Source organism: Salvia hispanica, chromosome 1, assembly GCF_023119035.1.
Source record: "Salvia hispanica cultivar TCC Black 2014 chromosome 1, UniMelb_Shisp_WGS_1.0, whole genome shotgun sequence".
Taxonomy (NCBI): Eukaryota; Viridiplantae; Streptophyta; class Magnoliopsida; order Lamiales; family Lamiaceae; genus Salvia; species Salvia hispanica.
In genome coordinates, this window is record NC_062965.1 from 555,166 (window position 1) to 575,074 (window position 19,909).

At 39.9% G+C, this 19,909-nt stretch overlaps 2 protein-coding genes across 3 annotated transcripts; both read left to right on the forward strand.

Annotated features, from left to right (window-relative positions):
• The first annotated feature begins 1,344 nt into the window (after window positions 1-1,344).
• Window positions 1,345-14,397, forward strand: LOC125207119 (disease resistance protein RGA2-like). Its single transcript, XM_048106339.1, has 3 exons — window positions 1,345-1,458; window positions 13,048-14,322; window positions 14,367-14,397. The coding sequence occupies exons 2-3, from the start codon at window positions 13,070-13,072 to the stop codon at window positions 14,395-14,397; spliced, it is 1,284 nt and encodes a 427-aa protein (XP_047962296.1). The 5' UTR covers window positions 1,345-1,458; window positions 13,048-13,069.
• On the forward strand, window positions 14,212-18,048 carry LOC125218530 (putative disease resistance protein RGA3). Of its 2 annotated transcripts, none has more exons than XM_048120226.1 (4): window positions 14,212-16,622; window positions 16,734-16,828; window positions 16,898-17,007; window positions 17,675-18,048. In XM_048120226.1, the coding sequence occupies exons 1-2, from the start codon at window positions 14,405-14,407 to the stop codon at window positions 16,784-16,786; spliced, it is 2,271 nt and encodes a 756-aa protein (XP_047976183.1). In that variant the 5' UTR covers window positions 14,212-14,404; the 3' UTR covers window positions 16,787-16,828; window positions 16,898-17,007; window positions 17,675-18,048. The 2 variants fall into 2 exon arrangements, with proteins under 2 accessions (XP_047976183.1, XP_047976174.1); XM_048120217.1 differs by having other exon boundaries at window positions 16,942-17,007.
• Window positions 18,049-19,909: the final 1,861 nt, after the last annotated feature.

Below are 19,909 nucleotides of genomic sequence, written 5' to 3' on the forward strand. Positions count from 1 at the left end.
TATTCTCTCACGTTTTATTTGATTGAAGAAAAGAGCAATTATCGTGGAAACGTATTGCTTAAGAGGAGACGTATTGTTTATGGCCTATCTATTTATTTTATAGTAGACCAATTCTTTACGAGATGACATTTGAGAAGGCCCAAAATCAGCTCTTCACTTCAAATTGTAGCCCAACAAATCATAAATTTCCCACTCCACGTCTGTTCCGTAAACGAGATGGGTTTTTCTTTTATACATTGTGTGGGCTTTTTGAACTAAACTGTTTTTGTGGTCTTTCTATTTTAATATGGACTATGTCCTAGCTATGTTTTCATTATCACGTTTAAATAAATTATTACATATAACGTTTTGATTTTTAAGAGGCGTCTATTGATTATTTAATTAAGTAAATAAATAATTGATCCAAATCTAAAGTAATAAATATAACGTGCGCTAAATGCTTAATGATGTTAGAGTTATTTCTGTGGTGATGGGGGCAGTCTTACAAAGTTGGTTAATACAAAATTCGATCTCTCTGCAACAACTATATGGGAAAATAACCTATTTTTCATCATTATAAAACTTTATGTATAAACTTGGTCGTGGAAACTTAATATTGCATAGAGATGAGAATTTCTTCAACTTCATTATTATGTTGTTGGCGTGGCCGTTTTTGCATTAAATATCTAAATGACGTTAAATATTTATGAACTAATTTTAGTAAATATATTTTTAAAAATTTTATCCAAAATTATTTGATATTTATATACATTTAGGAAGAAATTACGATTTTCCATTGGGTGGTGGGACACTATTTTAATCATTACGTTGAACTCTTTACTCAGCGACTTTAACAAAAGTTTGAGCGTCTTTAGAAAAAGTTAATTAGTGGAGTAAATTCTTTTAAATAAAAAATTAAGTAACTTGATGACTTATAATGGTGAAAATGGACTCCAGCATAGCTTGCACTAATTTGTACATTTAATATTTTCTTAATCGCACGCTGATAACAATAATTAGAGCATCTTGTAGTTAAATACTGTGCCTCCGCCCACCGTGATTGAAAATTAAGCCACTAATGACCTGTTAATTAATTTTGTTATGTTTAATTATGTGGCGATGGAGGGTCAGAATCCAAACGAATCAGAGAATTTATAGAAAAATCATAGAAAGATAATGATTCATTTTTATTATTCTCAAATACACTCTACAAATATTTATAATAAAATATGATTGCAAGAAACAAAAAGTTCAAATCTAATCAAAAAAATCAAATACTAAATTTATTATATTCTAGATTTATAAAAAGCTAAATGAATTGAAATTGATATCTATAATCATGACATGGGTCCAATTAAACAATGCGCAATATAATAGTTAATCAATTCAGTGTATATAACTAAGAAGAAGAAGCACGGTCATTAGATAATATCCATCTCCAAGAGAAAAGAAGAAAGAGATATTGAGAAGAACTCTAAGGTATGTCTAGTAACTATTGGAATTAATGAATGTTTGACATTACGTTGTCAGATTTGCCGTTTAATTAGAATCAATTTTATTATTTTTATGTCTCTTCTTCATTACTTTGGTGATTTTTGGTATATAATTGAGCTGGAATTGTGCTGTTGATTTATATTTTTAATTATTTTAAAAGCTATTATAGTGGAAAAATCATAGTAATTCTTTAATAGAACATAAGCATATCTTAGAAGTTAGAACCTTGATCGTCAAAAAGAGCAGTTTTTTTTTTTTGCTACACACTTGAATTTTAGGAGAACCGTCAAATCACTACCGTCTACCAAGTTTATTTGGGAGCTTTTAGAAATCGGTAGAGTATAAATCGGTGGAATTCTTCATTCTATTATGTCATACAAGTATAATACAGAGATTACATATTTATAGTGTAGGCTATCTCTATAAAAGGTAAACCTAATTCACAACTCTATTCTAGGCAAAATATTCTCCCAATCAATTCAACGTTATTTTCCGGATTTTATGTGATCTCATTCCAACACTCCCCCTCAAGCTAAGTAACGGAGTTACCAATACTTAGCTTGCATAGTACTTCTCGAAAAGACTTCGAGTTCACCGCCTTTGTCAATATGTCCGCCGGTTAGTCTTCAGATTTGACATATGGTATCTCTGTTGGGAAATAAACACAGGCAATCACGAATATAAAAGGAGAATGAACACAACGAATTGTTTACCCAGTTCGATACAAAGTGTATCTACGTCTGGGGGCGATGCCAAGCCAGGGATTTCACTATATAATTTCAGGATGATTTTACAATGAGGGGACACTTCTATTTATAAGCAAAATAGAGAACCCTAATTCTAGTCAAACTAGGAAACATATTCCATAAGGAAATATCTTCTATGGAATAAATCTATCACAAGTAAATATACTTCTAGGAAACAAATCCTAAATATGGTAGGAGATTAGGCTCCATAATTAACAATCTCCCACTTGGAGACTAACAACTCCTACGCCACCATATCCTCGTGATCTCATCCCTGCATCCGCTTAGCATCGCCTAACCTTCTCTTCAAGTTTCAAGGCCAATTGAAGCTATGCATAGCTTCAATTTCTCTAAGGTCACCACCTTAGTAAACATGTCTGCTGGATTCTCACTTCCAAGTATCTTCTCAAGTTGCAGGATTTTCATCTCCACTAGGTGTCGAATGTAATGATACTTCAACTCCACATGCTTTGTCCTAGAATGAAACGCTGGATTCTTTGCCAAGAAAATAGCACTCTGACTATCACTGTAGAGTCTGCTACTCTTGTTCTCCTTCCCAAGTTCATCTAAGAAACTTTGCAACCACACCATCTCCTTGCTTGCCTCCGTCGCGGCTACATATTCAGCCTCCGTAGTAGACAAAGCAACGGTCTTCTGCAACTTAGAAGTCCATGAAATAGCAGTACCACCATAAGTAAATACATACCCGGTTGTACTTCTTCTCCCATCAAGATCATTGGACGCCAAGTCTGCATCCACATAACCTGCCAACTCGACATTCTTGCCATTGAAACATAAGACTCTTTCTGTAGTACTTCTCAAGTATCTAAGGATCCATTTAACTGCTTCCCAATGTTGCTTGCCCGGATCACCCATGAACCGACTCACTACTCCAACTGCTTGTGCAATATCAGGCCTCGTACACACCATTGCATACATAATACTGCCAATTGCTGAAGCATAAGGAACTTTCTTCATCTCAGCACGTTCTTCTTTTGTACTCGGCGACTCCTTCTTCGATAGCTTGAAGTGACTACCCAAAGGCACACTTACTGGCTTCGAATTATCCATGTTGAATCTTTCCAAAACCTTACCAATGTAAGCAGCTTGCGAAAGATACAATTTTCCTGCCGCCTTGTCACGCTCGATTCTCATGCCCAAAATTTGATTAGCCTCTCCAAGATCTTTCATGGAGAATCGTTCAGACAATTGCTTTTTCAACTTATCCATCTCCTTTGGATCACCTCCTGCGATCAACATATCATCAACATATAATAACAGGATAAGATAGCTCTTGTCAAACCTCTTGTAGTAACAACAATGGTCAGCATAGCATCTTTTATAGCCAATCTCCATCATGAATCCATCAAACTTTTTGTACCACTGCTTTGGAGCTTGCTTTAAACCATACAAGCTCTTCTTCAACTTGCACACAAGATTTTCCTTTCCTTTTACTACGAATCCCTCAGGCTTTGTCATGTACAACTCATCCTCCAAATCACCATGAAGGAATGCCGTCTTTACATCCATCTGATGTAACAATAGATTTTCTGCAACTACCATACTCAACACTAAACGAATAGTAGTCAATTTCACAACAGGAGTGAAGACATCTGTATAATCAATACCGTATCGTTGCTCAAATCCCTTGACAACCAGCCTAGCCTTGTAGCGCTTGCTACCATCAGCTTCACCTTTGATTCGATAGACCCACTTGCAATGCAATGCCTTTTTCCCTTTTGGAAGTTCCACACGCTCCCATGTGCCATTCAGGAGAAGAGAGGCAAACTCGTCATCCATGGCAATTTTCCACCTTCGTTTATCAGGGCCTTCTCCTGCCTCTACATAACACTCAGGTTCACCACCATCAGTAAGTAACAAATAGTAATTAGAGGGCGAGTACCTATCAGGTGCACGTCGCTCTCTAGTCTGTTTAGGCAGCGGAATAATCGGTGGTGGAGTGTTTGGTTCTTCTTCAAGCACCTCTTCAGCATTCTGACTCTCCTTGCTCCCACTCGAGTTTGAGATGTCTAGCTCGACCACTTGGGGCTCAGAACTGCTGGAACTCGACGCCTCCAATCTATCCTTGTACAATACTTGTTCATTGAAAACGACATCTCTACTGCGAATAACCTTACGGTTTTGCTCATCCCAGAGTCTATAACCGAACTCATCGCCTCCATAACCAATGAACGTACACTTAATAGATTTGGCATCCAACTTACTTTTCTCAACAGAACTAACATGAGCATAAGCAACACAACCAAAGATACGTAGGTAAGATAGATTCACCTCTTTTCTTGTCCAAACCTCCTCGGGTATCCGAAACTCCAACGGAACTGATGGACCTCTGTTGATTAGGAACGCAGCTGTGTTGACTGCATCTGCCCAAAAATTCTTTGGCAATCCACTTTTCAACCTCATGCATCTTGCTCGCTCATTCAACGTTCTGTTCATGCGCTCCGCGATTCCATTCTGCTGTGGAGTTCCTTTCACAGTCTTCTCCATGCGAATTCCATTCTCTGCGCAAAACTTCTTGAACTCTGAAAGTTCATATTCTCCTCCATTATCGGATCTTAGACACTTCACCTTCAGCCCGGTTTCAGTTTCAACAAGGGCTTTCCACTTTCTGAAAGTATCAAACGCATCAGATTTACTCTTCAGAAAATAAACCCATACCTTTCGAGTAGAGTCGTCGATGAATGTCATATAATATTCAGAGCCTCCTAGGGACTTCACAGGTGCTGGTCCCCATAGATCGCTATGGACCAACTCCAACTTCTGCGTCTTCAATTTTCTGCCTCCTCTTGAGAAACTCACCCTTTTTTGTTTCCCAAACACGCAATCCTCGCATAGGCCAACTTCAACTGTTTTCAGGCCCGGCAGTAAACCTTTTGAGCACATTATCTTCATCCCTTTCTCGCTCATGTGGCCAAGACGACAATGCCACAAATCTGCATTATTTGCTTCACTTGCAAGATCAATGCAATCTTTGGAGTTAGTTGTGGTATACAATGTACCCTCCTTCTTACCTCGAGCTACTATCATAGCACCCTTGGTAATCTTCCAGCCAAATGTTACCGTGTACCCTTCTGCATCAAGCTGCCCAATCGAAATCAAGTTTCTCTGTAATCTAGGAATGTGTCTGACTCCATTCAGTTTTATTACGGATCCATTGGATGTCACTACCTTCACGTTTCCCTTTCCCGCGATATCTAAGGGCTCGTCATCAGCCAGATATACTTTCCCTAAATCGCCAGGAACGTAGTTTTCCATTACCTCCACATTGCTGCATGAATGGAACGACGCTCCAGAATCCAATACCCACGATTCCATCGGACTACTCACACTTAGGACCAACGCCTCGCCATCGTCATCTGACATGGTAGCGTTTGTTGTATTCTTCTCTTTCTGATCCTTATTCTTATATTTCTTCGGTGCCTCACACTGATTTCTAAAGTGTCCAAACTCATCACAATTCCAGCATTTAACTCGATCCAAATCCTTCTTGGATTGGCTCCTTCCTCTGGATTTTGATCTTCCACGATTTTGCCTTCCCTTCGATCTGCCTCTCTGTTCTGTACTCAATACTGAACCAGAAGTAGAAGATCCTGATTCTTTCCGGCGAACTTCCTCACCAATCATCAGATCTCTTACTCTGTCAACTGTTAGGTTTGTCTCTGCAGCAGTAACTGCTGTCACTGTGCCAGCCCAACTCTCAGGCAGGGACGATAGCAAAATTAGGGCACGAATTTCATCAGCGAATTTAATATCAACAGAGTTCAGTTGCGAAGTAATCATGTTGAACTCGTTGAGATGTTGTTGCACCTCCTTTCCCTCTTGCATTCTAAAATTAAACAATCGTCTAATCAGATGTACCTTGTTTGCCGTTGATGGTTTCTGATACATATCCTCCAAGATCTTCATCATCTCCTTCGTCGACTTTGCTGCAGTCGTGTGATAAGCCACCTCCTTGGACAACGATAGCCTAATCGCGCTCATCGCTTTTCTGTCCAGCAGCTCCCACTCCTCCGGTTCCATCTTTTCGGGTTTGGCTTTTAAAGGTTTCCACAAATCTTTACCGTACAGGTAATCCTCAATCTGCATCTTCCAAAATCCGAAATCAGATCCGTCAAACTTCTCTACAGCAATCTTTCCGTCGATCCCCATCGTGATTTCTGCCTCTCAAAACCCTAGGCTCTAGATACCAGTTGTTGGGAAATAAACACAGGCAATCACGAATATAAAAGGAGAATGAACACAACGAATTGTTTACCCAGTTCGATACAAAGTGTATCTACGTCTGGGGGCGATGCCAAGCCAGGGATTTCACTATATAATTTCAGGATGATTTTACAATGAGGGGACACCTCTATTTATAAGCAAAATAGAGAACCCTAATTCTAGTCAAACTAGGAAACATATTCCATAAGGAAATATCTTCTATGGAATAAATCTATCACAAGGAAATATACTTCTAGGAAACAAATCCTAAATATGGTAGGAGATTAGGCTCCATAATTAACAATCTCCACCACTTTTGCCTCAAGATTCTCCTTTATGAAGTGCCGATCTACTTCCACATGTTTCGTTCTATCGTGTTGAACCGGATTCTCGGAGATACTAATAGCCGCCAGAGTTTTCGACTATAGAAACTTGTACACTCACACCTAGGGATGTCAGTTGGGCAAACCCACTCAGGTTCGGGCCAATCCACTCGGGTTATCGGGTTGGGTGAGGGTTATTCGGGCTGTGAATTTTTCGGGCTATAATTTTTCTGCCCTAACCCTAAATCTTCGGGTTTCGAGGTAACCCACGGGCTATTCGGGTCAATAGTAATCTTATATGTTACATTCTATCCAATCCAATATTCTAAATTATTAAAAAACATATTGTCGCAAATAGTAAAGTATTATCAAAGTGATCAAGAGAAAGAAAATAATAGCAATTGAAAATTGAAATAAAATAGATAAACATATCATTTAATTAATAGCACACATGAATCTGTCTACAATTAACTAGAAATCATGCATTTCATATAACCGTAACTTTCAATTTGAGAGAGGAGACATAATTACCATATATTCTTCATATCAATGTTATATTTAATATTGATATTACCGAATATACTTCATATAAGTATATAATCTAAAATTTTAGTTATATTTTTTATATTAAATGCTCAACCCGTTGGTTAACCCGCAACCCACCAGGGCCAGCCCGCATAACCCGCCGACCCAAACTGGTAGGCCTGAAAATTTAATCCGCGAGTTTCGGGTATTCCCGACCCAGTCCCAATACCCGACGAATTTTGGGTACCCGAAACCCGAAATTATGGGTTCGGGTACGGGTTTGGGTAGTTAATGTTAGGATTCTTCGGGTTTAGGGTACCCGAACCCCGTATTAGGGTACCCGACTAATACCCGATTAAACATGATTAATTATGTATTTGTGATAAATATTTTGGGTTATCAAGTTCTTAGTTTACTATTTGGATTATGTTTGGTTGCTTTGACATTATTTAGATTATATGTTTGGTTGCTTTGACATTTCATTGTTCTATTATCTCGACTTTAATACTTCTTTACATTCGTGTTCAGTTCATGTTGCATTATTTATGTTCTTACTTGATATCTTTTGAAAATATATAGTTAATTAGTTATGCTTTCTCCATTTTATTTACAAGTTTAGATAATGTCTTAAAAAATTCATCTCTTTTATGTTTCAATTTATACAAAAAAAAAAATTATTTTAAAATTAAGTAGTGTCTATTTGTCTAATGTCTATTTTATATAATAGGGATATTGGCATCTAATACCACGAACTTTCAAAAAGTTGAGTTTTTCCCACGAACTTTAAAATTGGCAAATAATATCACGAACTTTACCCCATGTTTGTTTTTTCCCACGAATGAAAAAATTCCCATAAATAATATTATGATACCAATTTGTTTTCGTAATTTCTCGACAACAATTTTGAAAGTTTCAAGTTTTTCAATTTTTTAAGATAGTTTTTCTTAAAACACACCCTCCAAAATTGTTCTTCAATCTATTAAAATAACATGAATTTTTTCATTCGTGGGAAAAAACAAACACGGGATAAAGTTCGTGGTATTATTTGCCAATTTTAAAGTTCGTGGGAAAAATCTAACTTTTTGAAAGTTTCGTGATATTAGATGTCAATATCCCTAAATAATATAGGAATAGAATTATAGTCAATAAATAGTATAAGTATTGTGTTATTTTAATAATTTCTATTCTCATCACAATTTAATTTATATAAAAGAGTAAATTTCAAATATAATAATTCTGGGTTTATGGGTACCCGATTGGTTGGGTTCGAGTACTCGCATTGGGTATTAGGGTATCCGAATTCACATACCACGTGTTAAGGATGAAGTTCCTTAACTCGGATAATTCGCGTCGAACGTCGCGGGAGCTGTTGCCCGACGATCAATCCGGCGTCAAATTTAGGGATAAACGGTAGTCGTGGGAGCTTTCTCGTCGATCAAACAAAACAAAGAAATTAAAATACGATAAACGGAAAATAAGATAAATTGATATTTTCTTAATTGACCGAATGAAGAACAATGTCCACTATTTATAATAATGGATACCCTAACTTAAAGAACAAGAAAATAATCCTAATAAATATGAAAAGATATGGTAGATAAATAACTAACTAAATAATAATATATGGGGAATATTTTAGGAGATACGCTAGTATCAACTAGTTAAGGATAAACTCCTTAACCTTGATTCGATTCCTACGTGTAGTTGCGGGAACGGCTGCCCGACGATCAAACACGACAAGAACTAGGGTTTGTTGAAGAAGAAAGTAGATTGCGAGAAAATATTTTATTCCGTAAAGAGTGAAATAAAATACACGCCTATTTATATCTAGGACCCTAGGGTTGATTCGACCTACGATCCGGGAAAGAATCAACAAAGAAAACCCGGAAAGGAGCTTATAATCCGCTCGATGCTAAAATAATTAAAATAACAATAAAAAGGTCTCAAATTAGTACTGCCACGAAATATAAAATAACTAACTAAAATAATATTAAACTCTCCACTTCAATGCTTGGCAAAATCGCCAAAGTGATCCGGTTGACGTCTCCGACGGCGTGACCGGCCCTTGGCGATTGATCTCTCTGGCTCCTTGCCGCTTCTCTCCCTCGTATCAACGGCACTTTCTTCCACAAACGGCTCCTGGCCAGTTTCCTTTAGGCGAGTTGACGGTTGCACCGTAACAACTCCCCCCTCCTTAGGTGCGTCCTTGTCCTCAAGGAGCAAATCCGGAAACCGCCTACGCACCATGTCTCTCGATTCCTAACTCGGCTGATCGCCCCATCATCGCCCCATTCCAGCAGTAACTCCTCGACAGCCTCGCCATTGCACCAGATAGTTCGGCGATCCAAGACCCTAGACGGTCGAACGACCGGTCTGCCATGTGCAAACTTCTGCGGCAGAGCTTCAGCCGCACTGCTCTCCCTGCCAATAAATGGCTTCAACAAACTGATATGAAACACATCGTGCACCCTACTCCCTTCAGGCAATTTAGATGATACGCCACCTGCCCTATTCACTCCAACACCTTGAAAGGACCATAGAATCGCCTGGCTAGCTTAGTTGTCAGCGGTCTCGCGACCGAATGTTGTCTATACAATTGTAATTTCAGCAACACCATGTCTCCTACCTCAAATTCCACATGCCGACGATGTTTATTAGCTGCTACTCTCATCCGTTGATGTGCACGGTCCAAATTCCGCCGAAGCATCACAATCAACTCCCCTCTCTGCTTTATCATTTCCGCCACGTCTGGGGGCGTTGCCGCCGAAGGGGGGCTGCAATCAAAGACGGCGGCTCGCGACCATAAAGCGCCGTAAAAGGCGAAGTTCCCAACCCCTCGTGATGAAAGCAGTTCAATGCCAAATCAGCCCAAGGAAGGAAATTAACCCATTTGGACGGCCTATCCGCCACAAATGCCCTCAAATATTGTTCCAGACCCCGATTCCGCACCTCCGTCTGCCCATCCGACTGAGGGTGATAGGCGGTAGAGAAATTAAGCTTCGTACCGCTCAGCCGTAGCATATCTTCCCATACCTCATTTAAGAAAACTGGATACCAACGTCTTTGGAAAACCGTGATGCTTGACCACCGTGTCAATAAACACCGAGGCTACCTTCAATGCATTGTAACTCTTGGGTAACGGGGCGAAGTGAGCATACTTGGTCAGGCGGTCCACTGCCACCAAAATAGTAGTATACCCCCTGGACTAAGGAAGGCTAGTGATGAAGTCCATCGAGACGTCCTCCCAAACCTGTAAAGGGATCGGTAGAGGCTGCAACAAGCCTCCAGGTTTTTGGGTCGAGTATTTTGTGGTTTGGCACTCAAAACAAGACTCAACGAATTTCTTCACCTCCTTTCTCATTCCCTTCCAATAGAACACCGCCGTTAGACGCTTAAATGTGCGGTCTATGCCCAGATGACCGGCAGATGGGGCCGCGTGATATTCGCGGAGCAATGCCTCCTTCAACCGCGAATCTTTGCTAACATACAGGCGGCGTTTGTAATAGAGCAGCCCGTCCACCAACGACACATCCGGATCAACCGTTCCTAGATCCAGCGCTGAACGGAGCTCGATCATGTCAGCCGCACCCTCTGTCTCCTCCCGCAGAATGCCGAGGATCTCCGGCACTGGTCGGGATTGCTGGCTGGTACGGTTGTGTCAGCTTCCCGGTGCGGCACCTGAATCACCTCCATATCCCTTCTTGACAGTGCGTCAGCGACCTTGTTAGAGGCCCCAGTTTTGTACTCGATCCGGAACTTATACCCCATTAACTTTCGAGCGTAAAATTGTTGATCCGGTGTCTGTATAATTTGTTGCAAAAGGTCTTTCAAACTCTTCTGGTCACTTCTAATAACAAATTCTCGACCCAACAAATATTGGCGCCACTTCTGCACTGCCTCCACAATGCATAAAGCTCCTTATGATATGTAGAGGATATTCGCCGCTTCGGCCCCAGCTTCTTATTGAAAAACGCTAACGGATGGCCATCTTGAAGCAAAACAACTCTGATTCCAAAATCTGACGCGTCAATTTCTAGGTAAAAAGTCCTCTTAAAATCCGGCAAACGAAGGACTGGCGCCGAAGACATAGCTTCCTTCAAAGCCACGAAACTTGTCTCTGCCGCGGGCGACCATAAGAAGGAGTCCTTCAAAAGTTCTGTGAGCGGAGCTGCAATAGAAGCGTAGTGCATCACAAAGCGCCTGTAGTATCCCGTTAGTCCCAAAAAACTCCGGAGCTGTCGAACAGTAGTAGGTACAGGCCACGCCAACATCGCCTCAATCTTGGAGGGATCTGCTTTAAGCTGGTCGTCTGCAATCAAGTGTCTGAGGTACTCGACCGTCGTACACGCAAAAGTGCAATTAGATAATTTCACAAAGAAATGATTTTTAGTTAAGATCGACAGTACCTCGTGCAGATGGCGGATATGGGACAGCAGAGTGGGACTGTAGATGAGGATGTCGTCAAAAAAGACGATCACAAACTGTCGCAAGAGAGGCCGAAATAGATTATTCATGGCCGCTTGGAATGTAGACGGTGCATTCGTCAGCCCAAATGGCATGACCAAGAACTCGAAATGGCCGTCATGAGTTCGAAAGACTGTCTTATATATATCTTCCTCGCGCATCCTTATCTGGTGGTACCCGGAGCGCAGATCCAACTTGGTGAAAAACCGAGCCGATCCAAGTTCGTCAAACAGCTCATCAGTGGTGGGAATCGGGAAGTGATTAGGCACCGTCGCTGCGTTTAAGCACCAAATTGTTAAGGATGAAGTTCCTTAACTCGGATAATTCGCGTCGAACGTCGCGGGAGCTGTTGCCCGATGATCAATCCGGCGTCAAATTTAGGGATAAACGGTAGTCGAGGGAGCTTTGCCCGTCGATCAAACCAAACAAAGAAATTAAAATACGATAAACGGAAAATAAGATAAATTGATATTTCTTAATTGATCGAATGATGAACAATGTCTACTATTTATAATAATGGATACCCTAACTTAAAGAACAAGAAAATAATCCTAATAAATATGAAAAGATATGGTAGATCAATAACTAACTAAATAATAATATATGGGGAATATTTTAGGAGATATGCTCGTATCACCACGGGTATTGAGTATGATATTTTTGAGATTTCGGGTTCGGGTACCGAATTTTCGGGTTTGGGTACCCACCGGTACCCGAATTTACACCCTTACAAACGGGTTAGCCCGTGTAGCCCGGTTTTGAATATGGGTTGCGATTTTTCGGCCCTAACCCTATGATTTTACCTGGTAATTCGGGTCGACTCGTGGGTTTCGGACTAGATTGACATCATTACTCACACCCGTGACGGCTTAGGCCTGCCAGTACAACTCACTCACGTTATTTGTAAATTACATTTCGTTTAGGGTCTTGTAATAGATAGAAATTAGAAACATATTGTGTACATTTCGTTTGGGACTTGTAATAGATTGAACATATAATTCATGTTTTGTATGATCATCTCGATTGCTAAATATTGAGCTCAATTATAGTAATTAGATTTTATATTCAAGATTAATAATTTAATGTGTTAATAAAAATTTAAATCGTGCTTCAATCGGAGGTAAGAATTGAAATATACCTAAATTACAATTTTTTTAAAGGTTGTAGGCAAGAATTAAAATAATAGTAGTATGAATATGAAAACAAAGTATTTTGAATGGGAAGCTGTAAAGTGTACAGTGTAAAATTTAGCTACAGCTCACCACAATTATTCTTATCACTCTCTATTGCAGGAATCAGTTATAAGCTCAAACAATGGAAGGAGAAGCTGTCGCAGCTGTCATTAAAGTTTTAGTTCAAAACCTCATCGACCATTCCAAGAAAGAGATCTCACTTATCCGTGGTCTCGACAAAGAAGCAGCAAAGCTATCTGGGAGTTTAGACACGATCCAGCAATTGTTGAACGATGCTGAGAGCCGTGCCGTTCCCGGTGGGGCTGTCAAAAGCTGGCTGAGGAAGCTCGAAGATGTGGCGTTCGATGCTGACAACGTTTTGGATGAACTCAATTACCATCACCTCTCCAAACAAATCAAGTCCATCAAGCCCATGAAAGAAAAGGTACTCTCATGCTTCTCATCTTTGAGTCATAGTGCGCATCCCAGAAATATAGCTCTTAAAATCCAAGAAATCAATGAGAAATTGGAGTATGTTCGAAAAGAGGGAGCCGAGCTTGGCCTCAAAGAGAGGCTTGCAAACGATGTGCCAAAATTGCCGCATGCTGCTTTTGAAACTGATTCCTTCTCACATGATCCAATTTTTATTGGAAGAGATGAGTTGGTATCGGAAATAGTTGAGATTATTAACACTAGTACCACAACTGATGAATGTGTAATTTCTATCTTTGCCATTGTGGGAATGGGAGGATTGGGGAAGACAACCTTAACTAGGAATGTCTTCCATCATCCAAAGATAAAATCTCCATTTGGATCACATCTTTGGGTGCATGTTTCTCAAATTTTTGATCCAATCACGCTCTTCAAGAAAATCCTCAAATGTTTAACTTCTACCGATAAAGTTGAAGTTGAGAGTAGGGAAGATATTATGAAAAAGCTTCAGGAAGCTTTGAAAGACAAAACTTATCTTCTAATTCTTGATGACGTTTGGAATGAAGATCGTCCCAAATGGGATGATTTTATCAATTCATTGGTTGGCGTAACTTCTACCAAGAGGAATGCAATTGTTATTACCACCAGAAATATGGAAGTCACTACAACTATGCAATCACTTTATACACATGAACTCAAAGGATTATCACATGAAGATTGTTGGTCAATAATCAAAGCAAAAACTTTTGGAAAAGAGGATATTCCATCAGAGTTTGAGGCCATAGGGAGGAAGATTGCAACAAGATGTCAAGGTTTGCCATTAGCTGCTAATGTATTTGGTGGAGCACTATGCTATAAATCTGAAGAAGAATGGATCTTGATCGAAGAGAAATGGCTTTCCTATAATGAAGGGGATCATATCACAAAGATTTTGAAGTTGAGCTTTGATAATTTGTCTCTGCCGTCACTCAAAAAGTGTTTTGCATATTGTTCCCTTTTTCCTAAAGGTCGCAAAATCAAAAGTCAAGAACTGATTGAGTATTGGATGGCTGAAGGATTTCTTGAAGCTAATGGAAGCAGTGAGATAGAGTGCTTAGGCGACAAATTTATGAAAGTTCTTCTGCACAACTCTCTACTACAAGTTGCAGAAAAAGATGATTATGGAAATGTAGAGAGTTGTGTGATGCACGATCTTGTGCATGATCTTGCATGCTCAATTTCAGGTCCTTCTAATAATACAGAAGGCGGGAGCCGAGTGAGATACATGTATCATGATGAAGAAAGTTGTATTCCAAAAGAAGTGGCAAAATATTTGCGTACACTATTGTTCGACGGAAACATTTATGGTAACATGTTTGCCAATTTCGATAGTGTACATGTTTTAATCCTTGTAGATTATGGATGTGAAAAGTTGCCAAGTTCAATAAGGAAGTTGATACATTTAAGGAAATTTGATATTTCGTCAACGCGTATCAAATATTTGCCGGACTGGATTGGTGAACTCCATCAGTTGCAAACGTTAAACGCATGTACAGGAAGATTGAGGGAACTGCCTAACACTCTGAAGTACTCGATTAATTTAAGGCATCTTTATATCGATGATGGTGTAGAGTTGCCTGCCGAGATTGGGAGTTTAACTTCTCTCCAGACGCTCAAGTATTTTAAAGTTGGCGACAAGAATGGATGCAAAATCGAGGAGCTCGGGAGTTTGAATGGTCTTAAAGGAAAACTGGAAATTTCTTATCTTGAAAGGGTTGATAGCAAGGAAGTGGCTGAGAAAGCAAGTCTATCTCACAAGTCAAAATTATTGGATTTGTGTTTGAGATGGGATCAAGATAGAGAAGTTGAAACTCCAAATGATGAGAATGTGTTGGAAGGTCTTCAACCACACTCAAATCTGAAAAAGTTAGTGATTGAAGGATTCAAGTCAAAAAGATTTCCGTCCTGGAACCAGAAGATGGCAGTTGAAAATGTACCTCAAGGTTGTTGGGTACCACTTAACAAGCTGATTGAGATAAAACTCTCCAAGTGCTCAGAATGTGAAGAAATCCCAATGTTTGGGCAGTTGCCAAATCTCAAGTCTCTCTGGTTAGAAGGATTGACAAATTTGAAGTCCATAAATTCTTCTTTCTATGGATTAGTGAATGAGGAGACACGTATTGTTTTCCCAGCTCTTGAAAGGCTCGTGTTGCGTGACATGCAGAAGCTGACAGAGTGGGCAGAAGTAGAACCAGGAGGTGCAAGTGATGTGAAGGTATTTCCTAACCTCCAACACTTGGAGATCTCTCGGTGCAAGCAACTGATAACTGTTCCTAATCATTCATGGTCATGCCTCAAAAGTTTGATAATCAAGGGAAGTGGGAGCGTGCCTTTAACATACATATTCAAGACAGGATTAAAGTTGCTAACAGAGCTTTGGATAGAAGGAATAGATGATCTGGAATATCTCCCAAATTGGTTATTCTATAACAATCCCAATCTCTTGGAGTTAATTATAATAATGTGTACCAATTTGAAAGAACTACCAGATGGTCTAGGCACCCTCAATTCTTTGGAGAAGTTGATTATAAGAGACTGTCCAAATTTGGAACAAGTTGCAGATATTGGTGCACAACAATCACAAGGAAGCCTCACATGTCTTAAATGTTTGTTGATTTGTGAATGCAAAGCTTTGCTGTATTTTCCATGTGAAATGGTGGGATCCTTGCTTGAGAATCTGGATTTGGAGAATTTAAGTAGCCTAAAGAATCTCCCCGGGATAATTGATTGTCTGCCGAATTGGCCCCGTCTAACAATTTTAGTTATTACTGGTTTTTCTCAATTTATGGCCCTTTTTGCTAGTACTAGGTTAAAAGTAGATGTTAGTATGGAGGGTTCTATGGAGACCGTTGAAGGCTTATTGCAAAGATGCAACTCCCGCTCTCTTGAGGGATTAGAATTGAAAGGGAGGGAAGGTTGGGGAAATTTGCCAGAATCAATTCAACATCTCACCTCTATTGACTATTTAAAGATAGAGAATTATGGAATGGAAGAGTTGCCTGAATGGTTGGGGAACCTCTCATCTCTAAGGCAATTGAATATATTTAATTGCAAGAAGTTAAGGAGTCTACATGCACTGCAGGGCCTCACGTCACTTCGATACTTATATATTAAGGGTTGCCCGGAAATACATATTGAAGAACAAAGTGATGCAGCTGATTCCCAATGGCCCAACATTTCCCATATCCGCACCATATGGATTGAGTTTGATGGACACAGAATAGGTGAGTATTGAATACATTTTCTTGCTTTATTTTATAGAAACAGTTGCATGTCTATTTCCTCACCACCACATTATATAGACTCTCTCCATTAATCATTTTTGTGTTTGATAGTTAAAGCGGGAAGGAGAAAACAGACTAAGAGTTTGATGAGTGGATGCCTCTAAAGTGTCCATTTGAATTGCTCAAACCTTTCTTCATGTTTACTGGTAAGAAACCTCACATTGCAATTCTCTTTACTTTCTTTGCTTCTGTTGATGGGATTATTAATTGAATAGGACGTGGATACCAATGTCTTTCCCATATTTCTGCTCATTTTCAGTTGTGGGAAATAGCAAGAGTTATCCATTGCTCGATTTTGCTGTATTGCTCTGCTCCCATAATGCAGGTATTTTCCATTAGCTGTTGAGACTGTAAATTGCAAATTAATATCCCCAAAATTGGATCTTCTATTTTGCATTCTGTGTTTCATAAAATATTAGTTTAATACTCTCTATGTCTCATTTAAAATAAAATGATTTTTTTTTTTTTTTGGCAAAAACTTTATAACCTCTCCTGTTACTTCATTCCCTTTCTATCTTTCCTACTTTATTCTTTCTCAACTTAACCTCTAAACAATATTTTTTCTTAATATCCGTGTGGTTGCATCCAACAAAGAGAAACTGATGATAGTTTGGTTAACCATAGTATCTATGCTAGATGAATATACTGAAAAATGTTACTAGTACATGTGAAAACCAGAGAAAAAGAAGCATGTATAAGTGATTAATTAAAACTGCATTAGTTAGTTACAAGCATGCAAGAAAACAATGTTTTTGGGTGTGGGAAAATGGCTATATTCAAAGAGAATGAAAACAGATTGTTTAATTTTGTTATATACTGTATGAATTTTAACCATTAAGCCAGAAAATGAAGCTAACTTTTGCCCATATTAAAAAAGAAAGCCAACATGATTTGGTGCTAACTTAGTCAATGTAGAATTAGCTTGCCCCTCTAATATGCTGTCTACAATCTGCAAAAAATTTTACTTATTGCTGAAATACTGTTTCACCCAGAGAACGAGATTCTGCTCTTTCATGGGCTGATTTTCATCAAAGACTCGAAGCCCGGTGAGTAACTCCAGAAGAATGATCATATACATCGGATTTCATTGTGAGCCGACATGTTCCTGAACAAGATTTTAAATGAAAACTAGCATAGTATTATTTCAGGCACAAAGCGCGGAGTACAACTTAAGAAAAAAGGAATACATTTGCATTTTCGCACTTTAGATCTCGTTGATGTTTTGTGGTTTAAAATTTCGTAGTAACTCTTAGTATTTGTGTAGTTTAGCTTGCATTTGAATATTGGGATTTTGTGAATATGCATGCAAGTTTGTTTTGGTTTAGAAATGAGTATAATTTCACTCTGTTTCGTAGCTTGCTTTTAATTAATTGTTCCAAGATTTGAATAATTACGTTGGCCAAATTTAGTGTTGGGTTCAATACTGTTTTGAGCACATATCTAATTTAGAGCATCTCCACCGGTCGGACGTCGCGGAAGTCTGACCGGACGTCCGCCATTGTGAAGGAAAACATCGGACACGGACGTCCCGTGAGGACGTCGGATATCTTCGGATATCCGCGCGACAGGCGGGAGGATGTCTGCCATTGTGGCGTGGGTCGGACGTCCGACTTAAAATTCAATTTTTTATTATTTTTTTTAAACTCTATAAATACGGCTCGTTGAACTTCATTTCATTCACACCACTTGTGTTGACAAGTTTCTTTCTCTAATCTACAAGTTTCATTCCTACTAAATGGAATACAATAGGAACTCCCCCACCACGAGCGGATCAAACACACCCACGTTTCCCGCCGAAACGGAGGGAAACTTTAATGCGGGGATGAATCCCTAAATGACAGAGATGGCGGGGATTACTCCCCAAATGTTCTACAATATGTATAATTGGATGAGTCAGATGGGTGGGATGATGCCCGAGGCAATGGGGATGGGGAGTATGACGCCAAATATGGCGGGGATGGGTGGGACGATGCAGCACAGGAGCCCGAGGACACCTAGGGAATCTGTCTATCGCCCATATATAGATTTGTTGTCCGATGATTCCCCTAGTACTGTTCCGGAGACTCAGTACGCCGGCATCGAGACTTTCTCTTTTGAGGAGTTGGGGCTATCGCCGATCCGTGAGACTCCCGATGAGGCGGAGCCTACTGCAAGGGGCAGGGGCAAAGGCAAGGGCAAGGCCAGGGGCGGGGGTAGGGGAAAGGGCAAAGCCCCGAGCTCTTCCTCGCAAACGGGGGCAGAGGAGGAGGAGAGTGAGGATGAGTGGGGGAAGAGGTCGATCTGGACCGTGTGGGAAAATGTCGCGCTTGCGAAGGTCTGGGTCGGTGTAGTCGAGGATCCCTATGTCGAGGCAAACCAGTATATTGACCGATTGTGACATCGCATTAGTGAGGCCTACCTCTCACTCAAACCGGCTGGGGCGAATCCTCGCACTCCCGAGCAATGCCGAAAACAGTGGGAACGGTTGAGGCCTAAGCTCAGTCGTTTTGCCACCCTCTACCAAAACAACCTGCGCATGGCAATCAGCGGTATGTCTGAGGAGGATGTGAAGTACCGGGCCTTGTCCCAGTACCCCGACAAAGAATTGAAGTTCAAAGATTTTGACCAATGGGAGGCCTTTCTCGTGGTAGGGATTCGCAAAAGTTTTGTGCGGGTGTCGATCTGGGCCTCTTCCTCGCAAATGGGGGCAGAGGAGGAGGAGGGTGAGGATGAGCGGGGGAAGTGGCCATCTGGACCGTGTGGGAAAATGTCGCGCTTGCGAAGGCCTAGGTTGGTGTAGTCGAGGATCCCTATGTCGAGGCGAACCAGTATATTGACCGATTGTGGCATCGCATTAGCGCTGCTTTCGTGTATATGTTGAGCTTGTTTCATGTATAGTACTAATAGCTTTGTTTCTCTCTTTCTTCTCATTTTTCTTTTTCAATGGTATTGTTTTTGCTTTTGTTTATTAATCAATAATATTTTTCCCTATGTTTTGTGTTTTTCTTTAAAGACGATTAATAATTGTAATTGATTGTTTTAGCGCTATTTTGGTTTGCAATTTAGGATATAGATGCTACTCTGTTTGTGTTAATTCATAGTCAATATATAGAGATCTTTTCTGTTTTGTTTGGAAAATAACATATTTGCTTGAGATTAATCAAAAATTAATTACTTACTGATGAGGTAAGAAATTACAGTAGTATATTTTAATAATTCTACATATTTAATCATAACTTTGAATAATT